The sequence below is a fragment of the Dendropsophus ebraccatus genome, chromosome 8 (genome assembly GCF_027789765.1).
Source record: "Dendropsophus ebraccatus isolate aDenEbr1 chromosome 8, aDenEbr1.pat, whole genome shotgun sequence".
NCBI lineage: Eukaryota > Metazoa > Chordata > Amphibia > Anura > Hylidae > Dendropsophus > Dendropsophus ebraccatus.
Window position 1 is genome coordinate 63,545,254 of NC_091461.1, and position 26,836 is coordinate 63,572,089.

The following is a 26,836-nucleotide window of genomic DNA, read 5'->3' on the forward strand; positions in this document are numbered from 1 at the left end:
TAACGTAATCCTTTCATTTAATTAACTTGTATTTAATATATCACATAAAATTTCCACCAAACTATCTACCCATATTCATAATGTATCCAGATAGTCTAGTCTGCAGCTGAGCCACGCTTCAGTTGCTGCATGAAGTTAGCTGGAGTGAATGATACTGTGTAAATATGTCTTATCTTGCTCTGCAGTAATAAATAAAACCATCCGTGGTGTCACCGGCGGGGCACTCTGCTGTTCCTTGCTCTGAAAAAGGTCAACAAATCAAAGATCTTGATGTGCTAATAATCACTATCAACCTCCTGTTGAATTATGGCAGTAAATCTCAGCTGCCTCCAGCCACAAAGTAATGTTCTCCGTCCTCATAGCACCTTTTAAAATGTTTACTGCTGCTGTAAAGTCTTGCTGCAGATTGTGTGCCGGTGTGGTAGTGTTATGGGTCAAGTCTGCTGGGGTTTGGGGGGCGGGGCATTGGCAGTGGTGGTAAATGAGATAATGGGTGGCCTTGCACTAGAGAGATTGCTATATTTGAAGATTAATAAACGGCGCAAATCCAACAACGTCCTGCAGGAGGACCAAGGCTCTTTGTAAGGGGGGCTCCACGTCCAAAGTAACGTCTCTCTTCCTCAAGATTCCTAGACTTGATTCTGTCACGTTATGGCAGTGCTTAACTTTGAGGGATTTCAGCTTGGCACAGTACTCCGCAAGGGTCCTGCAGTACAAAAAGGGATATGTTACTTAAGTGTAAAACAATGTAAACTATTACTGTAAATCTAATAAGTATTGTCAAAATGGGTGCAGTTGTTGAAACTTCTGAAACTGTCCCATCCTTGGTCAGATATAATAAATGCCAGCATCAGAACCTTTTTTTCCATTATGCAGGGGGTCGTGGTAAAAATAAAAACTAAGTACTTACATAGCCTTCTGTTCCAGGGATTTCTGATCCCAGGCTGGTGACAACTCATTTCTACTTCTGACATGAGCGCTCTATCTCTTTCTCCCTCTCTTTTATATATATATATATAGATCTATAATCTGAATTGTTCCATATGGGTCTACTCTAGCAATTTCTCAGTTTTCTTTATATCTTATATCTCTATATTTATGGCAGACACTGAAAGGCTTCTGGTAAAGTTCTCAGTATTAAAAACATTTAAAAATCTAAAGTATCATTAATCTCTGAATCCGTTATCACTGTATAAATATTAATAGATATTCTGCTGGAGAGAAAACCCACACTTCTTGTGATTACTTATTTAATGGTTAAACAAACTGCACTGTAAGCAAACACAGAAGAAAGAGTTTGCCTCCAGCTCGCAGCTCATTGTCACTGAGTAGGGATCGTACTTAAAAAGTCATACAAGGCAATTAAATACTTTTTGTCAGGCGGCTTTTGGCTTATTTGTTTATGCTGTCCCATATCTTATGCTGCTATATTACTAGATTGACTTATGCAACAGATTTTCAGTTACTAGCTGCTCTCTATTCTCTACCTAAACTTAAATGGTGTTGTGTGTAGGTGAAGGCCCAGTACACAGCCACAAAATGACTCAATACAAGGTTTGTGTTAAAAAGACATCTATATAAGTATATGGGTCCATACTGTAACTTGTATATGCCTCTAAATTTTACCATATTGCAAGGATATGCCATACAGTGTAGCATAAAATGCCTAAAGCTATAAAGTGAACCATGCAATAAAAGGGCCCTATTACACGGGACGATTTTCGCACAAAAAAAATCATTATATTGTTCGGATTTAAACGTTAATCTTTGCATGTGTATGCAGGCAACGATTAAAAAAAAAATCTTTTGTGTCGTTGGTCGCATTTTTTAAGCTGACCATAAAATCATTGTTAATTGTCTGCTAAATATTCACTAGATGTACACATTGTTCTGCTGTGATCAGAAGGAGCAAACAATTGTAATAACAATTGTAACTAACAATTATCGTTCTGTGTGTTACCGTGAACAATTGAATGAAGAAGATTGCGCGTGTGTCCCTCTTTTTTTTACTAGTTTTAAATGCTTCATGTTATCTGTTTTTCCGGTTTTGCATCATATTTTATAGAAAAATTACCGCATTTTTCATTTTTATAAAACGCACTTTTAAGCAAATAAATATCTTGCTAAAAAGTGCCTGCGTCTTATTTTCACACTGTCAGACTGCCCTGACTCCTTCCCTGATGGTGAGGCACAGTGCTGACTCAGCGCTGTGCTGGAGAGCTGGATAAGCTGTGCAGTCCTTTTCCTTCTCCTGTCAGTACTGATCAGTGAGATCAGTGCCCCTCCGGAGAGAAATCTGGAGCGGATATGCTCACGGCAACTTACCAAGCTGAAGGACCTTTGGTGATGACTTATCACATGACTGACATCCCGGAAGGTCCTGCACTTAATGTAATATAACTACTGTACATTACCTGTACAATACTGAAGGTAATACTGTATAATGCTTGCATTGTATTGCTGTAATTTATTATGTTAGTAAAATATGCAAGAAAAAGCATTATTTAAGTTTCTTTATAAACCAGTGAAGGTGAATGGTGGGTAGAAGAATTTTAACTTTTTTTGTCATGTAACATGTATGCTACACATTTCATACAAGGAAGTGCGCGGGTAAAGTCCGCAGTATGTAATCAGCAAGTTTTACTATTCAGTTAAATGTTCTCTCAGTGCCTTGAGATACTAAACTCCAATGTGTTACTGTATCAGGGTGCTATATTATGTGTTTAATATGATTTAATGCATGTTTGCTTTGTTTTCTTTTATGAATTCCTTTTAATTATTTAAAAACAAACTATAGTTGTACTGTTACTTGGCTTGCGACTAAATCAGACCAAGTGGCAGAATAGGTTGTTCATATCATATGGAACTGATCATTCTATTATGTACCACCCCGTAAGTTACAATGGCTTTTGTATAACACAACATGGAGAGAGCGGAACGGCTGCAAATCCCATCTATGGCTGATACTAATGCCGCTAGGCCTATTTTAAAATTCAACACCAGGGTGTCTGTATATAATTTGATCAAACCATAATAGCCCCGTGAACCACGTGCAGGTCCCCTAGTTCACATGGGTCCCTACGCTAACTCCACACCGTGTCGGTCAGTGACCGCCGACCCCGCCGGGGTTGGCTGGGTTCTAGTGGGGAATTTTGGGTTTGATCCTGTGACATTGGGGTTGCAGGCCCATTCCATGGCCCCCCTTCCCTGCATGTGCATGCTTTGCAGGGTTGGTCGGTCACTGACCGACACGGTGTGGAGTTAGCTTAGGGACCCGTGTGAACCAGGGCACCTGCACGTGCTACACGGGGCTATTATGGTTTTATCAAATTATATACAGACACCCTGGTGTTTATTTTTAAAATAGGCCTAGCGGCATTAGTATCAGCCATAGATGGGATGTGCAGCCGTTCCTTTGTCTCCATGTCGGCTTTTGTATAACCATGCTGGGATTCCATAAATGTATAACAATGCTAGAAAAAAAAATGCATGTTTACCTAATGGATTCATTCTTGACACGCAGACATCCAGTCAGATCCAGGTGCTCTAACTCTCTGCAATTTTTAGCAGTCTCTTCCACAGCAGCATCACTAATGTTTGCATTAACAGCTAGGGAAAGAGATTTGATTTGTTTGCTTTTCTGTACCAGGTAACAAATGGCATCATCCTTCAGCTGACGACAAGCTGTCAGGTCAACAGCCTCCAAATGTTTACAGTGATCTGCCAGGCTGCGGAGGGAAAGACAGTCCACCCATTCACAGTGACCCAGGCAGATATTCCGTAAGTGGGGACAGCTCAGTGAGATTGCCACCAAGGACTGACGGGACAGCTGGACACAGCTGTTCAGATTGATGTGAAGGAGATGATGATTCTGCCCAATGACTGGAAGTAGCTCCTTATCTGTTAACCAATCAGAACAACTTCGTAGATCCAGCTTCTGTAATACTGAATTGTGTCTGAGCATTGAGGAAAAAGCACTTTTGGGTAACTGTGAGCCAAGCTGTCAGAAAAAGAGTAAACAAAAAGGTCAAACAAATACACAGTAGTAAAAAATAAGATAACATTTCACTATTTTATGCATGCTTTGCACCCCATTCACCAAACCTTTGTTTATTTTTTTATTTGCCCATATGATGCTGACTCATTCCAAGTGTTTCTGCAGTGTCCTTTGTTTCATCCCAGCTCAGTTACAATTATAAATTTCATTACTGCAGCTGGTTCATGTGACCAGCAAAATGATAAGCTTTTATTCAGTAAGGGTGCGTTCACACCTACAGGATCTGCAGCAGATTTGATGCGGTGTTCAGTTATTTAAATGAAATCTGCAGAAAATCAGCTGCAGATCCTGTAGGTGTGAACGCACCATAACAGTGAAGTTATCTAGCCTGTGTGGCTTCCTATGAACATCACTAGGGCTGCATCCAATGTCGTCAGCCACTGGTATTCAAATGCCGAACGATCGGACTTGCATGCTTGAGTTGCGCTCATCGCTAATAGTTACCTAAAAGATCCCTCCATGCAGCTCTTAGGCTCTTTCCCACCCAGTTCTATCTCTCCATGCGTAGATTGCCATTGAAGATCTCATTTCTGGCCTACTTTTGCAGAACAGATGTGCAGTGATATAGTAAGTTCATACAATGATCAGCGGCAGAGTTCCCTGACCTAGGCTAGGTTCACACTGCATTTTTGCTGTTCGTTTAATGGATCAGTTTTTAAAGGGAATCCGTCAGCTCCTGGGCCCTACCTGAGGTGCTGACAGTGTGCTGTAGCTGGCAGTCCCCCAGTGAGCATGGTGCCTTTTTGGTAATTTTCCGTGCAGCGGATTATGTACAATCTTATGTCTCCTACTGTCACAGATCTGTTGTTCGTGCCACACTTGTCATGCATCCTCCTCCCTCTTCATGAATAATCAATGCTGCCCGGCCTCCTGCTCGCTCAGCTGTCAGATTGCAGATCAGTCCTCTGTAGGCAGGTTATCTCTGAAAGAATCTCTCCTCCCTTATGTGTTGGAGCTGTGGTCTAGGGGTAACCCACCTGTCTAGAGACCTGCCAGCAGTTCATTCTCTGGTTCAAATCCCCTGATGGAAATTAAATAGATGTCATTTTTTCCCCTCATTATTGTATCATTTTAAGGCTATGTTCACACACAGTATTTTGGTCAGTATTTTGCAACCAAAACCAGGAGTGGATTGAGAACACAGAAAGGCTATGTTCTCACACTGTTGAAATTGAACAGATGGCCGTCATTTAATGGCAAATATCGGACGTTGTTTTTAAAAAAACAGTAATTATTTGCCATTAAATGACAGCCCTCCAGTCAATTTCAACAGTGTGTGAACATAGCCTTTCAGTGTTTTCAATGTGCTTCTTGTTTTGGTTGCAAAATACTGACCAAAATACTGAGCAAAAATACTGTGTGTGTGTGAACATAGCCTTAAAAATTATACAATAATAAGGAAAAAAAAGACATCTATTTAATTTCCATCAGGGGATTCGAACCAGAGAATGAACTGCTGGCAGGTCTCTGGACAGGCGAGTTACCCCTAGACCACAGCTCCAACACAACAGAGGAAAGATTCTTTCAGAGATATACTGCCTACAGAGGACTGATCTGCAATATAACAGCTGAGCGAGTAGGAGGCCGGGTAGCATTTATTATTCATGAAGAGGGAGGAGGATGCATGTGACAGTCTGTGACAGTAGGAGACATAAGATTGTACATTATCTGCTGCATGGAAAATTACCAAAAAGGCACCATGCTCACTGGGGGACCGCCAGCTACAGCACACGGTCAGCACCTTAGGTAGTGCCCGGGAGCTGACGGATTCCCTTTAAATTGTTTCTTTTATTGCACACAAAAACATGGCTACGTTTTTGCGTATGCTAAGACAAATAAACAAAAAACAAGGATCAGTTTTAATCCTTTTTTTCTTTTTTTTTTTTTTTACATTGGAAATCAAGGGAAGATTTATTCGCCATTAAATAACGACCATCCTTTAAATTTCAATATGTGTAAACGTAGGCTTTCTATGTTTTCAATCCACCCCTGGTTTTGGTTGCAAAATACTGAGCAAAAATACTGTATGTGAACATAGCCTTAAGCTGTATCTTATTTGAGACTGCAGTAAGAGTAAGCAGCTGGTATGTTTTATTGTATGCTGATTACTCCACTCAGATAGCACTAGTGCCGTGATGAGACTCTACCCCCTCTGCAAAGCCAGAGGCATCATGGAAAATGTGGATTTCATTAGGAAAACAATATCAGAGAGGAAATAGGAATAAAGATGGCAGACAACGCATGAGAGCCACATGAACTAAAACGATGAAAACAGAGCATACTAAACAGCCTTTGTTTAGGGTTATCCAGGATAAGAAAAACATAGCTGAGGATCTCTGATAGCTTTACTTTCTGGAACCACAGAATTTGCAGGGTGGTAGAATGACACTAAGGCTATGTTCACATGCTATATAAATTACGGCTGTTCCATCATGAACGGCTGTTGTTTAACACTACCTACGGCTGGAATTAGTGATCATGATCATTAATTCCAGCCACAGGTTGTAGTAAGCAACGGTTGTTCACTCGAAATGGCCGTTGTTTATACAGCATGTGAACATAGCCTAAGTCTTATAAAGAGAACATTTGAAATTTGCCTGTTAAATAAAATGTAGCGAAGAGTGCAGTAAAACATGCTTGCTACACTGGTACAGGCATCAGATACTCCAATCTGAATAGGCATTTACACTCTCATGTTATGCCAGCCAGCCATGCCCTAGTAATCCCATACACAAATTCATTTATACTCAATATCCATCCACCACACAGGAAATTGATATATGCACTTTATATTTATTGGCCGTTTATCATGAAATATATAAGAAAATATATTGCACTGAACAGCAACTATTGATTAGTCCCATGGATATTTTCAGAGTCCAAGATGCCTTGCTTGAAATGGTATTTCTCTATTATCTGACTGGCTTTGTTAGCTAGGTAACAACATTTGTCAACCAGCCGTGCCACCTACTGCTCACTATATAAAAGGTCAATGTTTCAGGTCTGATAGCACAGTGAGGCATATGGCTCTCGTAACATCTTCATTGATAACTTGTGACTACAGAAATGATGAATATTATTCTACATTGCCCATTTCAATTACCTGACTGAATAATTATTGATTGCAAAGAGAATGAAGCCAAGTGAAATATATATTGATTGCTTCATATCACACAATTGATTCTATAGCAGGAGGTTAATTCATCTCATGATATTATTTCCAAGTCTTCTGACTTAACAACAAGGGGAAAACCTTGAGATGAATTTATCACATTCACAACATCCTGGCCAGTTCGCATTTCTAGAAAATACGGTATTTATTTTAACCCCTTAATGCCGCAGGCACTTTTGGTTTTAAAATGAATGTACCATCACCAGAATTAAAAAAGAAATTAATTTGCAGTATTTGCTCAGCGCCAGCACAAGGATCCTGGTGGTGCGGCCCTTTTTTCTGCTGCACGGTTCCTGCGCTCTGTGCCATGTTCTGCTGGAGCACTTGCCTGGCTCGGAGCACTGGGGGTAGGCCGGCGCCCCCCAATGTGACGATAACCCTTTCCCTCAGTCCCTGTTTGATTCCAATGGAGACGCGTCAGCAGTTTGGGTGTTTTTTTTTTTTTTATGAAATACTTTTTTCTTTTTGCAGTTAAGTATTAATAAAATGTGCCTATTGTCAATCTTATAACGGTTTTTGTTTTTCACCTATGGAGCTGTAGGGGGTGTCATTTTTAGCGCCATGGTCTCTACTTTTTATTAATACCATGTTTGTGTAGATCGTATGTTTTGATCACTATTTATTTATTTTATTATATATAATGTAACATAAAATTGGTAATCCTGGCGCTTTGTCCCTCTTTGCATTTTTAAATGTTTTATTTATATAATGGGATAGGGGGTGACTTTAATTTTTATTAGGGGAGGGACTTTTGGGTATTTTTAAAGCATTTTTACTTTTTTTTTTTTTTTTTTTTTTTTACACATTTTAAGTCCCCCTGGGAGACTTTTACCTGCAATCATTAGATTGCATACACTGATCATTGCTATGCCATAGGCAGTAGCGGTCTTGGGCACCACGCATACCACGCACTTGCGTGGGGCCCCTGATGTCCAGGGGGCCCCCACGCGGCGCCCCGCTCTGGTGCCCAAGACCGCAAGGGAGATCATGGCAGGAGCCGGACTCAGCCGAGCAGGGGAGCCGGCACGGCAAGGGGAGTCCGTGCCGGCCCCGAGTGTGTTGGCCCCAGCTGGCAGGTGACAGGACGACAGCACACGCAAGGTCGCACTATATGCGCCAGGGCTGGTACTTACTTCCGGCACACGCTGCGTGTGCCGGAAGTAAGTAACAGCCCTGGCGCACTTTACTGACGCGGTTTTGCGTGCGCTGTCGGCGGCCGGCCTGTCACCTGTCAGGAACGAATCTCCAGTCCTGAGCCACAGATCACCAGCCGGGGACCTGTCCGACAGTACAGGAGAAGAAGAGAGCCGACGGGGGAGCAGGAGAGGTGAGTTTTTATTTTTGTTTTTTTTTTATGGACAGGATGATGGGGGACAGCATGGTCAGTGGGGGGACAGCATGATGGGGGGCCAGTATTATGGGGGACAGCATGATGGGGGGGCAGGATTATGGCAGACAGCATGATTGGGGGACAGCATGATGGGGGACAGCATGATGGGGGGACAGGATGATTGGGGGACAGCATGATGGGGGGACAGCATGATGGGGGGACAGCATGATGTGGGGACAGGATGATGGGGGGACAGGATGATTGGGGGACAGCATGATTGGGGACAGCATGATGGGGGACAGCATGATGGGGGGACAGGATGATTGGGGGGCAGCATGATGGGGGGACAGCATGATGGGGGCCAGGATGATGGGGGGACAGCATGATGGGGGGACAGCATGATGGGGGGACAGCATGATGGGGGCCAGGATGATGGGGGACAGCATGATGGGGGGACAGGATGATTGGGGGCCAGGATGATGGGGGACAGCATGATGGGGGGACAGCATGATTGGAGGACAGCATGATGGGGGGACAGCATGATGGGGGACCAGGATTATGGGGGACAGCATGATGGGGGCAAGGATAATGGGGGACAGCATGATGGGGGGACAGCATGATTGGAGGACAGCATGATGGGGGGACAGCATGATGGGGGACCAGGATTATGGGGGACAGCATGATGGGGGCAAGGATAATGGGGGACAGCATGATGGGGGCCAGGATTATGGGAGACAGCATGATGAAGGGCCAGGATTATGGGGGACAGCATGATGGGGGCAAGGATGGGGGACAGTATGATGGGGGCCAGGATTATGGGGGACAGTGTCAGCATGATGGGGGCCATCTCTATGGGGGACAGCATGATGGGGGTCATCTCTATGGGGGACAGGACAGCATGAGGGGCCATCTCTATGGGGGACAACTTAAGAAGGCAGCTACAGAGAAGGAGAGCTTATATGGGGGCATAGAGGGAGCTTGGTTACTGAGAGAAGCAATACACTTGGGAAGTTTGTATCTAGATGTGGATGATGCTGGAGTGAGGAACCTAAAATGTTTGTCTTTCTGGTAGATCCTGCAGAGAGGAGTCACGGCTGGAGAAGTCTAAAGGATAGCCAAACAGGAAAAAGCCATCAACTTCAGCAATAAACGTCACTTACAATTGATGCAGTGAAGACGCCTCCTGTGAGTCATTGGATGTAATTTCACTATAATCACTCATTTATAATAATTCTTTTCATTACCAACAGCTGAAGTGTCACAGCGACAGCCGCAGCCCATCCATGTATGTCAGTCAGGCAGGGCAGGAGGTGCAGGTGTGGGTCGGCTCTGTCTCTTCGACACTTCAGCTGGCAATGAAAAGGCGGATTATAAAACTTTACACTGGACTAAGGGCCCTATTCCACCGGACGATTATCGTTCAGATTATAGTTAATTCGAATTTAAACGATAATCGTTCGGTTGAAATGCAGTTGAGGAAAAACGACCGAACGAGAAATCGCTTTATAAGACCTGGACCTATTTTTATCGTTGCTCCTTTGCAAAATGTTCGCATTGAAGAAGACTTCATTCGGTCTTTCGTAGTAGATACGAACGCAATAGGGAAGAAATACGGAAGAAAAAACGATCGCAAATACGTTCATAAGTAACAATTATCGATCCATGGAAATGAGTGAACGTTTTCAGGTCTTTTGCAATAGCGGTCGTTTGAGATCGTTAATCGTTAACGATTATGCGAACGATAATCGTCCGGTGGAATAGGGCCCTAAAGGTCATGTCACTTATACTGTACTGTATCTCCCCCACACCTTTCTACAGCTCTCTACCTGGTATGGACCTCATAGGCTCCCTTGAACATAGGAGAGTAATATACAGCAAGTGTGTACAGCAAAACAGATAGGAGAATAATATACTGATATAAGACAGAAAAAAATATGAAACGCTCATACCTCAGCGGTGCCCAAAAAAGGAAGAGAGAGAAAGAGAAGAAGATCAGCATAGGGAGCTTGCCAAAGCTCACTAATTTCTTAACAAGAAATAAAAAGTCTAATGACGAGGGGCTGTTGAGCACAGTTCAGATACAAGACGTAGCAGAAGTCTCTGTAGCTACTGTTGCTGCACCTATAGCAGAAGTCTCTGTAGCTACTGTTGCTGCACCTATAGCAGAAGTCTCTGTAGCTACTGTTGCTGCACCTATAGCAGAAGTCGCTGGCTCAAGTCCTTCCAAGACTTCACAATCTCAATCCTTAAGCGTAGATCAGGTGGTGAGTGAAATTAACAATGATATTACAATACTTTCTGATGACCACTGTGGCCAGAAATGTTAACGGACCAACAGAGATGTTATCTTGTCAGACGTGGTCCTGTTCAAGTAAAGGATTTTAATTTTTCCCAGAATGATGACAAATTGCCTCGTCGGTTTACTGTTGACAGTTACTACCTAAAAATTAAAAATGGAGAGAAAATACATCGAAAGTGGCTTCTTTATTCACTGAGCAGGGATTCTGTTTTTTTGCTTCTGTTGCACTCTTTTTGAACGGGGAAGCAAAATTGCTCTTAGAAGTGGTGGCTTTCGCACATGGATAAATATTCACCATCATTTAAGAGAGCACGAAAAAAGCAGACAACACTATGCAAATATGGAGTCCTGGCATGAATTAGCAGAGAGGCTAAAAACAGGCACAGCCATTGACACTGCGAGTAGGGAATTACGTGCTCTTGAAGTACAGCATTGGAAAGGTGTTTTAAGAAGGGTTATTGCCATTGTTTGTCATTTAGCAGAACGCAACCAGGCACTAAGAGGCCATTCAGAGAAACTATTTGAGCCCCATAATGGTAACTTTCTTGGCCAGATAGAGTTAATGGCACAGTTTGATCCTGTCATGAGTGAACACCTTAGAAGGATTGATAAAAGTGAGATTAAAGATCACTACTTTAGTAAAAGAATCCAGAATGAGATCATTGAATTAGTTGGGCAGAAAACAAGGGATGCAATTGTACAAAGAGTTAAGAAGGCCAAATATTTTTCTGTAATAATGGATTGCACACCAGATACTAGTCACGATGAACAACTGTCCCTGGTGTTACGGATTGTGAATTGTGAGTCATCTGTTGGAGCCTCCATTTCAGAGCACTTTGTTGGCTTTTCCGCTGTTGAGGACACTTCAGGGAGAGGCCTCTTTAATACCCTCATTGAGGAGATCAAAAATTTGAAACTTAACGTTGCAGATTGTCGTGGTCAGTCCTACGACAATGGAAGTAACATGATGGGCCACAAGCAGGGGGTCCAGAAAAGATTACTGGAAATCAACAGTAAAGCACTGTGTGTTCCCTGTAGCAGTCATTCACTTAACCTTGTTGTGGCTGATGCTGCCAGATCTTCTGTGTTGTCAGTGACACTTTTTGGCATTCTTCAGCGTCTTTACAACCTTTTTAGTTTCTCAGTGCAGCGCTGGTCAATCCTACACCACCATGTAAGACTCACTGTGAAAAATCTTTCAACAACAAGATAGGAATGCCGTATTGATAGTGTGAAGGCCCTACGATTCCAATATCCTGAAATGTTGGAGGCCTTATCTGCACTAATTGAACATGCTGCTGAGAAAAAGGATGGAGAGACACTGTCTTCAGCACAGAATCTGTATAAGGAACTGACATCATGGCAGTTTATTTTCTGTGTTGTAATTTGGTACAATGTGTTGTACAACATTAACAAAGTAAGTAAACTCCTACAGAGCCCTAATATGGCAATTGATACACTGAAAAGGGAGATTGACAGTGTTAAACAGTTTCTCCAGGAGTACCGGGATAACGGCCTTTCATCAGCCGAAAGTGAAGCAAAAGAAATTGCTGAGAAAGTACAGGTACAAATGACATTCAAAGCTGTACGACAACGTAGAACAGCACGCAGGTTCCTTTATGAGGGGCATGAAGAAGCTCAGCTTACACCAGAACAGATTTTCAGCCAAAAGTTTTTCCTTCCCCTGATTGATACAGCACTTACTAGTATCAGTGATAGGTTCACGCAAGTTGGTTTTTTTTTTTCTCTGTTTGGGTTTTTATACTCTGTAAATAACCTGAAAAAAGCAGTTCAAGAGGAGACCCTGGAGGAGTCTTGCCACAAACTGGAGCAGACTCTGGGTGATGTTGACAGCCAAGACTTGATTATGGAAGTCAGGGCAGCCGTCCGTAGTTTTCCTGATCATATCTCTTCTCCTGCAGCTATGTTAGATTATATTTACAAAGAGAATAATTTGGAGCTCTATGGTAATTTGAGCATTGCTCTGCGCTTACTCTTGGTATTGCCCATCACAGTTGCTTCTGGAGAAAGAAGCTTTTCCTCTTTAAAATTGATCAAAAATTATCCGCGCTCCACCATGTCTCAAGAAAGGCTGAATGGCTTAGCTATGATCTCCATTGAGCAGAAAGTCCGTAGATCATTAGATATGGAAGACATCATCTCAAATTTTGCTGAAGCCAAAGTCAGGGTGGTTCAGTTTTGATTATGGAAGGAGAGCTGTCACAGCATTTTAGCAGTACAGAAAACACTAACTACAAAATGTGGACCAGCAAACAACAACTTACAGTATTTTATTGTTAAAGTGTCACTGTCGTATTATTATTATTATTATTATTATTATTATTTTTTTTTTTTTTTTTTTTTTTTGCAGTAATCAATAGTCCAGGCAATTTTAAGAAACTTTTTAATTGGGTTTTTAAGGCAAATATGCCATTATCTGCATTTAAAAAGCCTTTTCCCAGGTCCCCCCTCCCTCTTCTTTCTCATTCACTGTTCATTATCAAGAAATCTCTACTCTTTTACATCAGTCGAGTCCTGTCTGTTCTATGGAGAGGGGAGGGGGGAGATTAGTCGGCAGCAGAGAACAAAGGATTACACAGAGGGAGCTGTGTGAAAGCTACTATTCAGAGGTCAGAGAGGTCAGTGCTGACTTCAGAGGAGTAGCCTGGTGATGTAGCTGTAAATTAACTCCTGTTTTGGTGCCTCATCTCCCTCCACCCCTCCCCTCTCCATAGAAAAAAATGAAGACAGGGGGGAGAGCTTCAAACTGCTTTTTCATGATAAAAATGCATTTTTCGGCTAATAAACCAATTAGAAAGTTTCTTAAAATCACCTGGACTATTGATTTCTGAAAACAAAAAATAATAATAATTAAACGGCAGTGACACTTTCAAAATTCTTTTAGTCATATATGAAAGAGTGTGTTAAAAACAGTGTGATATACGATAAGTGTAGAAATAAAATTCTTTCATTGTTTGACATTGAAAAACATGCTGGTGTGTGTGTGTGTGTGGGGGGGGGGGGGGGGGGGGTCGTGGGGGGGGGACATGGGGGGGGGGGGCCCTGGACATAACTTTGCTTGGGGCCCCAGAAATGCCAAGACCGCCCCTGGCCATAGGCATAGTATTGATCAGTGTAATAGGCGCTCTGCTCATTGAGCCACCTTGTGGCAGACCCAATGAACAGAGACGATCGAACCCCACGGAGGAAGGTAAGAGACCTTTGGTGGTCACTTAAATGCTGCGTTCGTGCCGCAATCTCTGCGTTTAAGGGGTTAATGACAGCCTGCAGCACAATAGCTGCAGCCTGTCATTAACGATGAGGGTTCGGCTGCTGATTACAACTGACCCCACCTGCTATGAAGCTTCATAGAAGAATATACACCCAGGACGTACTTGTACGCCCAGTGTCGTCTGGTGACAGGCTAGGAGTTAACGGAAACCTATTCCAAATTTACAAGTATTTCTTAAAATGTATTTAAAGATATATAGACTCACTTTGTCTCATAACCTGTTCTCCTTGTTAATGGCCCACCAAGCATCCACTGTCATGGTATGCTCAGGCTCAGTTCATTTCCAGTCACGTGATTTGTCTGATCCGAGTCCATCCGAACCCGAGCGTTCGGCATTTGATTAGCGGTGGCTGCTGAAGTTGGATAAAGCTCTAAGGTTGTCTGAAAACATGGATACAGCCAATGACTATATCCATGTTTTCCACATAGCCTTAGGGCTAGGGCTGGGCGATATGGCCTAAAATTTATATCACGATATAATTTGATGCATGCACGATATAACGATATATCACGATATATAAATTTTTTTTGTGTGTATACTCAACCCCCCCCTTGCCAGTCATCAGCCTTCCCCTGTGCCAGTGATCAGCCCTCCCCTATGCCTTCAGCCCCCTTTGTGCCAGTTATCACCCCCCTTGCCAGTCATCAGCCTTCCCCTGTGCCATCAGCCCACCCTGTGCCAGTGATCAGCCCTCCCCTGTGCCATCAGCCCCCCTTGCGCCAGTCATCAGCCTTCCCCTGTGCCATCAGCCCACCCTGTGCCAGTCATCAGCCCTCCCTTGTGCCAGTTATCACCCCCGTTGCCAGTCATCAGCCCCCCGTTGCCAGTCATCAGCCCCCCGTTGTCAGTCATCAGCCCCCCCCCCAGTGCCAGTCATCTCCCCTCTCAGTTTTCCAGCCATTTCATGTGCCAGCCATCATGTCCCCCCAGCCAGGGCCATCATCAGCCCCATGCCAAGCCATCTGCCGCCCCCGACCCCTCTGCTACTTACCTTTCCTGCAGGGCTGGCTGATGGAGTCCGCGAGGCGAGATGGGCCGCGTCTTCTTCCCAGCATGCACTGGGAGACCTGACGTCACACGCATCAGCGCGCTAGCGCGCTGACGATGCGTGAACGGAAGGCCCTGCAGCGCGGTACCACGGAGCGGTAAGTGAGAAGCTTATTTACTACCGCTCCGTGGTATATCGCGATATGCCGATATGCCAAAAGTCTATATCGTCAACCGAATTGATGACGATATTTTGGCATATCGTTTATATCGCCCAGCCCTACTTAGGGCTTTATCCAACTTCAGCAGCCACCGCTAAACAAATGCCGAAAGTTCGGGTTTGGATGGACTCTAGCATGCTCAAGGTTCGCTCATCTCTAGTACTGACTGTTGGTTTTCACTTCGCATGCAGCAAGGTAGATGATAGGAATGTGTCTGAACTGTTGTATAGCAATAGCAGGATCACAGCTCAGAAAGAAAACCAGGAAGAAACCAGATGCATAGAAAAGAATAATAGTACAGTGATGTAAGGTACTTTACCTCCTTTACATATATAGTTGGTACACATGAGATTATACCTTCTTTGCTTCGTGACACCACCCCTTTAATGGAAAAGTTATCTATGCTTTTCTGTAAAAATGGCAAAACAAAGTACCGCAGAGACATACAAGAGTGTGAAGTAGGGTGGGCAAAGACTTAAATGACCTTAGTGAATCAATTAGTCTCAGCATGTACAAGGCACAGACAAGTGACATGTTGAGGTGTTCTAAAGATATATGACAAAATAAAAATCACATAGTTTTTTAACAGTTTACCTGGGTGGAATCAAAGCTGCGACAATTGGCCAGATAGAGCTGGACCAAGGACTGAAAAACTTTACTGACCCTCTGCAAACTTATGACGTGCCTCAAGGGTAAAAAGGAAAGGATATGAGGAACAAGCACATCTTCCCATGGCAGATCTAGCAAGTGAAGGCTGTTAGGTAAGAAGACAGGAAAGATTAAATACTTATTAGCCAGCTAAACATTTACATACATTGTAGAAAATGTATACTTCTTTTGATCATTAACAAATGTATGCTATACAGTGCAAGATGTGGTATACATTGAATATATATAATATATCAGGGAACCCTCCTGGCACATATCTATAAAATAATGTTATTTGAACACAGTCTAATACTAAATGTGCAATTATGTCATGCCACCACACCACAATGTCCTGGTTGTGCAGTTATTGCATACTCTTGCACACCAGTTTTTTTGGAGTAAGAAAATCACAATTTTTCAGGAGCTTCATTTTGCAAAAAATGTAAATTGATTTTCTGGTGTCGGCATTGATAAATTCCCCAATCATCTTGTATTGCTTCTTAAAGCTAATAATGTCAGAGTCAGTAGGTATACTCAAGCAGCAGTCCCACAAATTACATTTATCTTTATGCACTTTGTCCTTGATTTATGGTGGTAAAGTACAGCTGATTACATGAATATACAACACAGATATGGTGAGGCTTGTGTCTGTAATATCTACATGGACCAGTGTTCAATACATAAGGGGACAGATAAAAAAAAAAAACACAAAAAACAAACAGCAGCAGCACACTAAAGTCTTAAAGTGTCACTGTCGTTATAACTTCTATCTTCAAAATGTAAATCAACAGCAGATGTGATATAAAGCAAGTTTGCATTATACATTCATAATTTTTTTGTTAACATGCTGTAAAACAAAGCTGAACTTACCAGAAACCCAGGTCCAGTCTCCTAAAGGCAGATTTTCTGACTTGTGCTGGTTGAAAAAAAACAGACTAAACACAGGAATTCCAGCCAGTACAGAGAGTCACGGCTCAATGTGTCCATCAGTCACATGACTGCCTTCTCTCTGTGAGCGCTCAGATGGCCTGGGATACACAGGACTTCCTATTTTCTGACTGTTTTCTGTCAGAAAACAGGAAGTGCTGTATTTTCGATAACTAAAATAAATAAATAAATAATGAATGTAAATTGCAAACTTGCTTTATATCACATTTACTGTTGATTTAGATTTTGAAAGTTATAACAGTGACACTTTAAGGCATTTAGACACTAGAAATATAAAACATTTCTAAACCACACAACTGCTGTAAGGTAGGGAAACTTGAGGCACTTAGTGCATATATTTGATTCAATGTAATTATGACAAGATGGCCGTTGATAGGATGGGTGGCCATACACCTAAAACACTGTTGGCAGACACTTATCTCTTCTGTCCTCTGTATACACATGGACAATCAGCACAGCCAGAAATTCCTGTGTTCTCGTTGGGGAGGGGAGGAGTAAAGGCCCTATTCCACCAACAGATCTGATGACAGATTATCTGCCAAAGATTTGAAGCCAAACCCAGGAACAGACTATAAACAGAGAACAGGTCATAAAGGAAAGACTGGATTTATCCTCTTTTCAAATCCACTCCTGGGTTTGGCTTCAAATCTTTGGCAGATAATCTGTCGTCAGATCTGGCAGCAGCTTATCTCTTTGAAAAGAAAGGGGTTAGGCAATGAAATTCTATCCTGTCCGACCCTATTTCCAGACATGATCCGTTGGTGGAGACTCAGGAGGCTCCCATACACTTTATACCAATTGCCAAACCTGCCATTTCAGTCAAAATTGGTATAAAGTGTAAGCGGACCTTAAAGGGGTTGTCCAGTTTATACTAAAATAGTTCAGTATACAGTATTAGTAAGTGTATTCACATTACTTACTGACAGCAGCTCCCTGTGTATCTCATAGAGCTAATACCACACACTCCTGCTCTGTGGTGATTCTGTCCATAAGATGGCCAACATGGAGGAGCATGTGACCATGCCCTGCCCCCAGTATCCACCATAGGCATATACAGGCTCAGTGGTGGACACTGGGGGCGGGGCATGGTCACTCTGCATGTTTGTTTGTTTTTTGTTTGTTTTTTTGTGATAAACTGTCACTAAAAACAACTTTGCAGAAATTATTAGTACAAGTGATTTTAAGAAACTCTGTATAAAGTTTTATTAGACAAAAGAGTTTCCTTCTGTACTAACTACTTATCTGTATATTTTTAAGGCAAAGTCGTCTATATTACAGAAGAGCAAAATCATCATAACCTATAGAGAGGGGAGGTGTCGAGGGGGATGAGTGAGCAGGAAGAGGAGAGAACTAGCCCTGGAGCATGAGAGCCAGGAAAAGCAGGTGTCTCACAACCAACACAAATGTAGCATTATAAGGGGAATAAACTGTTTGTGGGGTACTATTGGGGGAATTAACTACTATATGGGTGACTATTGTGTCGGGGAACTATTTTCAAGGGCAGTATTATAAGCTGAATGTCATGGGTGATATGTGCAGCAGTGGCAGTTCATAGCAATTTATGTTATCACCTATTATAGCGCACAGCGACAGGAGACACGTGACGCTCTGACAGTGCCAGGAATACTGCACACTACTCTGACAGTGAGTGGGGGGGGGGGAGGTAGGTAGGTTATGGAGACATGAGTGCTGCACTGTGGTGCTGGTTTACAGGTGGAGCAGTTTGCATTGGTGCAGTGTGGTGTTAAGTTGCTGCAGGTGGAGCAGTACATATTTCTGCACCACTGTGCTAGCTTACTAAAGGTGGAGCAGCATTTATTTCTGCCCTGTGGTGTTAGGTAACTACAGGGGGCAGTATTTGTTACTTCAGTGTGGTGTTTGGTTACTACAGGTGATGTAGTTCTGCACTTTGGTGCTGATTTGGCACTGCTCTGGAATATTATGTGCACTACATGGCACTTTATGCACTACCCAGGCTGCTTTAATGAATGGTAATTTACTTTATACTCATCACAATTTACAAGGAAAATACACAACAGAGACAATATGGATTTCATACCCAACCTGCTCTGGTAAGTCATCAATTTATAATTTTACATCAATCTCTGAGGCGCTTCTGTTTATCAATGTCCCCAAAGTACCAATTTACACTAACAATTATAACTGATTCAGTGGAAGAAATGAGCTCCCAGTTGTTTATTAGCGGCTGCACAGCAGTGCTCCCATCCATCCCCTGTGGGTCACACTGCAACACATCCTAATTCACTGAACTGCTGCTAAGTGTATGGACAAGAGTGGTGCTGTGTAAGGGAAAAGCTAAAAGCGGCTTTGCAGAGAATAGAGCCTGTGTTTTATTAAAGGACAGGTGCCATGAAAAACTTTTTCCCAGTAATTGAAGCACATTACAAAGTTATATAACTGTGTAATGTGCTTCAATCACCTATCTGCCTCCCTTCCCTGTCTTTTCCCCCCTCCACCCCCCACCAGGAAGTGTCCTGACTCACACAGACCTGATTACTGTCGTCACCGTCACCAAGCTCTTCTCCCAGCTCCTTCTCCTGTTACACTAGCCTACCCCCTTCCCTGCCTTGTCAGGTGACTCAGCTTGCTCAGCTCCGATTGGCTGAACAACTGCAAGCCATCACTTGTCACATCTCACTTGCTTATCTTCCCTCCGACTGCCTTGTATCAACGGTTCAGGCTAGTGGTGGTAGTGTCATGGTGTGGGGAATATTTTCTTGGCAGTCTTTGGGCCCCTTGGTACCAATTGAGCATCGTTGCAACGCCACAGCCTACCTGAGTATTGTTGCTGACCATGTCAATCCCTTTATGACCACAATGTACCCAACATCTGATGGCTACTTTCAGCAGGATAATGCGCCATGTCATAAAGCTAGAATCATCTCAGACTGGTTTCTTGAACATGACAATGAGTTCACTGTACTCAAATGGCCTCCACAGTCACCAGATCTCAATCCAATAGAGCATCTTTGGGATGTGGTGGAACGGGAGATTCGCATCATGGATGTGCAGCCGACAAATCTGCGGCAACTGTGTGATGCCATCATGTCAATATGGACCAAAATCTCTGAGAAATGCTTCCAGCACCTTGTTGAATCTATGCCACGAAGAATTGAGGCAGTTCTGAAGGCAAAAGGGGGTCCAACCCGTTACTAGCACGGTGTACCTAATAAAGTGGCCGGTGAGTGTATACAGCTTATGGAAGTGCAGGCAGAGAGCAGAAATGTAGGGGTCTGCCTCGGATTCCTGCCATACCGTCTCTTCTAAATCTGAAATGGATGTTTTCAACAGAAGGAACCCTCATGTAACTGTGAATCTTAGGTGAAACTATGCACTATAATCATGAAGAAACCTAAGTACTAGGAGAAGAGTAGTAGATACAGAATAAGAAACCTACCTGCCATTCATCTTGTCCTTGGCCATCTTGAAGGGAGTCGTAGATGTATGGATTATGCTTTCTGGCCACACACAAAAAAGAATAGATTCAATTAATTTATTTCCCTTTTATAACCTTCCTCGTTGTAGCTAAACTAATCCTGTTCAAGTCAATACAAGCTAATCTCCCTAAACCTTCCAATCTCAATACCATTTACTTTCCCTAAGCTCTTTCATCCTATGATTTATGCACACTAGCTCCAATATTTCACATTTTAACATCATCATATATCCTAAATTTAACATCTATTCATCTTAACCTGTATGAAATTTTACTTTGTTGCATCTGAATCTTCCATCTTTTCATCTGAAATAATTTATGTTAAGATGCCAAAAGACATAAAATAATTGTCAGCTGAATGAGCATGTTAATTCCTTTTAGGCAGAAGAGATGAGCAGCTGCCAGAGACACCTCCGGTGCTGCTTATCCCAGGGGAAATTAGAAAATGGAGGAATCTGGACTTTCTCATCTAGTTTATGGGGAATAATAGTCCCCAAAGACATTGGATAGTCAATGATACCAACCAATAACTATGGGTTTCCATAAAACTGTATTGTATTTAGAAGGCTTAAAGCATATTTGTACTTTTAAAATAATTTTGAAAACCATCATGGCTTTGTTACATTAACCCTGACACCAGCCCTTCTCTGCTCTGCCATGACACACTGTGTGCATACTAACAACACAGTTATTTACTCAAGGGATAGCTGCTCAGTATGTCCTAGATAGTATGAGAGAAAACATAAGAGATATGGGGAAAGCCTTGATTTACCTTTCAGGCCACAGCACTGACCATCTAGAGGAGACAGACTTGCTTAGAATACATGCACAAAGCCTGGGATCTTTCCTGCAAACCCCACTGTCAAATACTGGGTTCACACCACTTTTGTGCCAATCAGAACACAGACACATTGGCAGCCGATTTTCAGATTCTGCCACTGTATCCGTGCCTTGAAGGCAAAATGTGTTGTGAGTCCAGCCTAATGCTGCGTTTACACGGAACGATTAGCGATCGAATTCGAACGATAATCGTACGTGTAAACGCTGCGAACGATCAAACAATGAACGAGAAATCATTCATTTTGATCTTACAACATGTTCTAAAATCGTCGTTCGCAAAAAATTCGCATGTCGTTCCGTGTAAACAGTCGTTCACCGAATTTTCCTATATGCGAGATAGTCTTAAGTGATCGCGAAACGATCGCAAAACGAATTTTCCATACGATATATCGTACCGTCTAAACGCTGAACGTTATGAAAAAAAAATCGTTACTCCGACATCGTTAATCGTACGATCGGGCGAATTATCGTTCCGTGTAAACGCAGCCTAATGGCCCTATTCCACGGAACGATTATCGTTCATTTTCGGACGATATCGACCGCTACGGACGATAATCGTTCCGTGGAATAGAGTGCAACGATCAGCCGACATCGTTCATGTCGGCTGATCGTTGCAGTCGCTTGTTTTTCAACATGTTGAAAAACAAGCGACTGATATAGCAGCGATCTGCTGCCGTCGCTCCGCTGAATAGGAGCATCGGCAGCAGACGCTGCTATATCCTATGGGCTGCCCAGACGATCAGCGATCCTCCGAGCAGCCCCCCCGCAGCTCCCCGCCGCCCCTCCCGCACTCACCCGCTCGCTGCAGCCGCGTTGAATAGCGGCGGCAGCGAGCGGCGAACGAGGAGCAAACGAGCGCTAATAGCGCTCGTTTGCTCCTCTAAAACGGCCCGTGGAATAGGGCCATAAGCCTCCCCCACTATCTGTGTTTTATTGTGGTCTTGGTCACTGCAGCCAGAGATGGAGATGAAATCCCCCTAACAAGCAGTGGACAGCAGCTGTAGGGAAGGGAGACACCTGGTGGCCTAGACTTCAGACCTTTTTTTTTTTTTGCAGGGGGTAAAGAGTAAATTTTAGTAAATGAAGTGATTTACAGTAATGTTAGGAATTACACAGGCTCTCAACCAGAGGGAAGTTCTTTAAAACAAGAGTGACCATTCGAGTGACATGTGTTGTTCTTGCGATCCCAGCTAAGTGACAACCTATCTGATCTTCTGATATGTCTCAGTAAATAAAGGAGCACACAGTAATAAGGGCTGACTAACTTACTGCTACTATGTGCTTACAGGTTATTTGTTGCTTGTCTGCAAGGTAGAGTATAGGCATGATAAACCAGATTAATATTCCTCGCTGTGCTGCAGAGCTACAGATCACAGTACTTATATCTGTACTCTGGTAAGATATGCTAAAAGTTTTACATCAGATAGAAAGTAATGGGTCTAAATATGTCTGATTAGACGCTGTATAATACCCAACCAGATAACCTGACCTTTTCTCTTAGAACACAGGTGTCAGCCCTCCAGCTGGTACAAAACTACAATTCCCATCATGTCTGGAAAGCTTTAGCTGTCTAGGCATGGGAAGTGTAGTTTTGCTACAGCTTGAGGGCTGTGGGTTTGACAATCCTGTCGTAAAAGAACAAAGTCCTTATCTATCCATACAAAGCCATCATATTACCAGGAGCTGAACATGATAAAATATGACCAGGGTACATTTACATACATAAAATCATTGCCACATACATAGAATAGTTTAAGCAATACAACATACAAATACACCAAGTGGGAAGTGATTTTCCCCACAAGCTTCCAGTCTTAGCTTGTTGTACCTGTTCCTTCTATTCCCTTATGTTTCAATCCAGTCCATGATTCTCCTTCCAAAAAGAAGTGACTGTAGTCACAAACATACAACATAAAAACATCTGGTCATACAAAGAGCGCACCTATTCAGGAACAATCCCCTCTATAGACACATGTCAGCTCCCATTTCCAGACAGCACTGGCTCAATATAAAAGTAGTGATTGAATGACTGCTGTACTATAGTCACCAGGATTCATGTGACCCCAGCCCCCAAGCAAACTGTGCATACACCAACCCACAACATGATGCTTAAATTATTAACCCTCTGACGACCAAGCCATTCCTGGGGTTGTCCAGGAATGTAATTTTACTACAGAAAGTTGCCAGGCTGGGGACTATCCTCCACAATGGTGCTCTACCAGCATCCGGATCCTGCTGCTTAGCACTCCCTGCCCCCTGTCTCTTTAGGACAATGGAGCTGTTTTTTTTTTTTTGTTTTTTTGTTGTTTTTTTTTTGGGGGGGGGGGGGGGGGGGGTTCAACACAGCTTTGTGGTCAGCTTTAAATTTTCATATTATGAGGTGGGAGGGGTTACATGTGTTTAAAAAGTGTTCAAGGTAACCTGCCAACCCTACCGAGGACCTATAAGGTGTCAGGGTACAGCGTTCGGACACTGTGCCCATCTGCTGTGATGTAGTATTTTTAAAGTAAGGATTTTCATCCCCTACTCTTGGTAAGTAGGCATAGGGGTGGAGCTGCAGTGGCATGTCATGCCTACTTATCGAGAGTGGGGATTAAAGATCAATACAGATATTATTACATAGGTACATCTGAACAGGGAGGTTTTTTGAAACTCCGCCCGCTTCCTTCGCTTGGCATCATTCTTTTGCTGTGTACCTGCTGTGATCATATCCCCCATTGGATCTAATGGAGCCATGTCACAGAGGGGAGGGGCTATCGTCACACTGAGGGTGGCGGGCCCATCCCCAGTCCATAAGGGGAGCAGGCAGGTCGTGCTCATCTCTCTGGGCTAGCAACTGCTCCTGCTCATCTCTCCTAACTAGCGATTGGTTGAGCAGGTAGGTCCAGCTCCAGCTCCTCGTTTTGGAGGCAAAGTAAACAGATGAGTAACAGGACCAGAAGTACCTGGAATAGGAGCTGTGGGAGACTGCTGAAGGCAACTGTAACTTATCTGTTATTTATAAATTCTGCGTAGTAACATAAAAAAAAAAAAAGAATAAGGAATACCTCCTTAAGGGTAAATTCACACATATGGATACGCAGCAGATTTTATGCAACAAATTTGCAGTGAAATCCACTGCGGATCCTATGCCGATTACTTTGAATGAGGATACATACTCACAGCGGAATTTACATCCCGCTGGGAGTATGTGTGTGAAAGCGCCATTAACCCCCTGCTGGCCGGAGCATACTTTACCTCCTCCCTGCTCTGACTTGCTTCAGGGGTTCTTGGCTCAACCAATCAGTGCGGTGCTCCGCCGCAGCCACTGATTGGCTTAACGGGACGTAAAGACGCTGGGGGCCCCCTGAAGCAAGCTGTAGCGGGGAGGAGGTAAAGTATGCTCCGGCATGGCGCTTTCACATACATACTCCAAGTGGGATGTAAATCCCGATGTGAGTACGTATCCTCAAGTTATCGGCATAGGATATGCAGCGGATTTCGCTGCGAATTTGCAGCGTAAAATCTACTGCAGATCCGTCCATGTGAATTTACCGTTAGGGTACAAACACACACACTGTATACGCAGCAGATACGCAGCAGATTTGATGCTGTGTTCAGTTATATAGATCTAATCTGCTGCGTATTTGCTGCATATCTCAGCAGTAAATACGCAGCGTATACGGTGTGTGTTTCTACCCTCAGGGTAGCTTCACAAACACCGTATCCGCAGCAAATTTGATCTAAATAACTGAACACAGCATCAAATCTGCAGCAGATCCTGTATGTGTGAATGCACCCTCCCACCAGCTGAACTCTGCTACCACGGGCAGCAATGTACACCCCCTGTAAGGGCGGGGCTTAGCTGCACAGGTGACAGGTATGATGGCTGTGCACCTGTCAGCAGACACTACAGCTGTGACCCCACATGAGGACAGGGATGGTATAGCACAAGGTCAGAACACGGGATGATACCATCCTGAGCTAAATAAATCCATAGAACACTAATGGAGGCACCAAATACATCATCATATAAGACTAGACACTCCCATACACTACAGACCACACACTGACTGCCATATTTACAGCCTGTAGTGAGAGTGTAGGGCAGACATCACCGTACAATGACACAGGAGTTATGTACAGTATGAGGTGACAGTAGTACACCACCCACCCACACACAACCTCCGGCCCCGTACACACACAGTCGCCACACTCACTGCGCTCGTTTCCCACCTTTAGTTAACCCCTCATCTACCTGTCTCCAAGCCTGCTGTCAAATCTGCCGGTTTCCCATGGCAACAGCAAATGGCGTAATTCCTCTGCCTGTCGCGTAAGGATGACGTCAGGTACCGGCGTTCAGCCATCTTGGTGAAGGCGGAAGAGACGTTAGGAAGGCTGAGACGTGGGTAGAGGCTAGAATAAAGTGGCTCCTGGTAGGTATGATGTCACAGTGGGGGCGGAGCCTCGTTGCGGAAGAGGCGAGGATTCACAGTGAATATGGTAGATGCTAGAGTGTACCCTCTCCTTTGAATGTGATGTCTGTCAGCAGGCGGGGCGGGGCCTCAACCGGAAGTAGGGAGCTGCTGCACCATTCACTGTATTTACTTTGCAGAAACAGAGGAAAGGAAGCTCCAATAATCACAGTAACATGGGGGATGCAGGGGAGAGGACTGGTGTGTGGGGTCTATATACAGGGGGAGAGGACTGGTGTGTGGGGTCTATATACAGGGGGAGAGGACTGGTATGTGGGGTCTATATACAGGGGGAGAGGACTGGTGTGTGGGGTCTATATACAGGGGGAGAGGACTGGTGTGTGGGGTCTGTATACAGGGGGAGAGGACTGGTGTGTGGTGTCTGTATACAGAGGAGATGACTGGTGTGTGTGTGGGGTCTGTATACAGGGGAGAGGACTGGTGTCTGGGGGGTCTGTATACAGGGGAGATGACTGTTGTGTGTGGGGGTCTGTATACAGGGGAGAGGACTGGTGTGTAGGGTCTGTATACAGGGGAGAGGACTGGTGTGTAGGGTCTGTATACAGGGGGAGAGGACTGGTGTGTAGGGTCTGTATACAGAGGAGATGACTGGTGTGTGGGGTCTGTATACAGGGGGAGAGGACTGGTGTGTGTGGGGTCTGTATACAGGGGAGAGGACTGGTGTGTGTGGGGTCTGTATACAGGGGAGAGGACTGGTGTCTGGGGGGTCTGTATACAGGGGAGAGGACTGGTGTGTGGGGTCTGTATACAGAGGGAGAGGACTGGTGTGTGTGGGGTCTGTATACAGGGGGAGAGGACTGGTGTGTGTGAGGTCTGTATACAGGGGGAGAGGACTGGTGTGTGTGAGGTCTGTATACAGGGGGAGAGGACTGGTGTGTGTGGGGTCTGTATACAGGGGGAGAGGACTGGTGTGTGTGGGGTCTGTATACAGGGGGAGAGGACTGGTGTGTGTGGGGTCTGTATACAGGGGGAGAGGACTGGTGTGTGTGGGGTCTGTATACAGGGGGAGAGGACTGGTGTGTGTGGGGTCTGTATACAGGGGGAGAGGACTGGTGTGTGTGGGGTCTGTATACAGGGGGAGAGGACTGGTGTCTGGGGGGTCTGTATAC

At 43.9% G+C, this 26,836-nt stretch overlaps 2 protein-coding genes across 7 annotated transcripts in view; one reads left to right on the forward strand and one right to left on the reverse strand.

Annotated features, from left to right (window-relative positions):
* Positions 1-25,767, reverse strand: FBXL15 (F-box and leucine rich repeat protein 15). Of its 3 annotated transcripts, none has more exons than XM_069980578.1 (5): positions 25,490-25,767; positions 20,374-20,434; positions 15,954-16,113; positions 3,498-4,000; positions 1-706 (listed from the first exon to the last, which is right to left on the reverse strand). In XM_069980578.1, exons 1-5 carry the CDS (start codon positions 25,596-25,598, stop codon positions 517-519), a joined length of 1,023 nt encoding a protein of 340 aa, XP_069836679.1. In that variant the 5' UTR covers positions 25,599-25,767; the 3' UTR covers positions 1-516. The 3 variants fall into 3 exon arrangements, with proteins under 3 accessions (XP_069836679.1, XP_069836681.1, XP_069836680.1); XM_069980580.1 differs by having other exon boundaries at positions 25,468-25,547; XM_069980579.1 differs by lacking the exon at positions 25,490-25,767 and adding an exon at positions 23,081-23,507.
* The window catches only part of PSD (pleckstrin and Sec7 domain containing), a 269,935-nt gene continuing 268,655 nt past the window's right edge, over positions 25,557-26,836 (forward strand). For all 4 annotated transcript variants that reach the window (XM_069980570.1, XM_069980574.1, XM_069980572.1 and 1 more), the window contains exon 1: positions 25,557-25,667. The gene's annotated coding sequence lies outside the window, so the exon portion shown is untranslated. The remainder of the gene's footprint in view (positions 25,668-26,836) is intronic.

Coding starts and splice junctions, on each gene's coding strand:
- FBXL15 (XM_069980578.1), bottom strand. CDS start 25,598: ATGGCTGAACGCCGGTACCTGACGTCATCCTTACGCGACAGGCAGAGG. Junction 16,114..20,373: donor AAGGACAAGATGAATGGCAG/GTAGGTTTCTTA, acceptor CTTACCTAACAG/CCTTCACTTGCTAGATCTGC. Junction 707..3,497: donor GTCAAGAATGAATCCATTAG/GTAAACATGCAT, acceptor TTTGTACTGCAG/GACCCTTGCGGAGTACTGTG.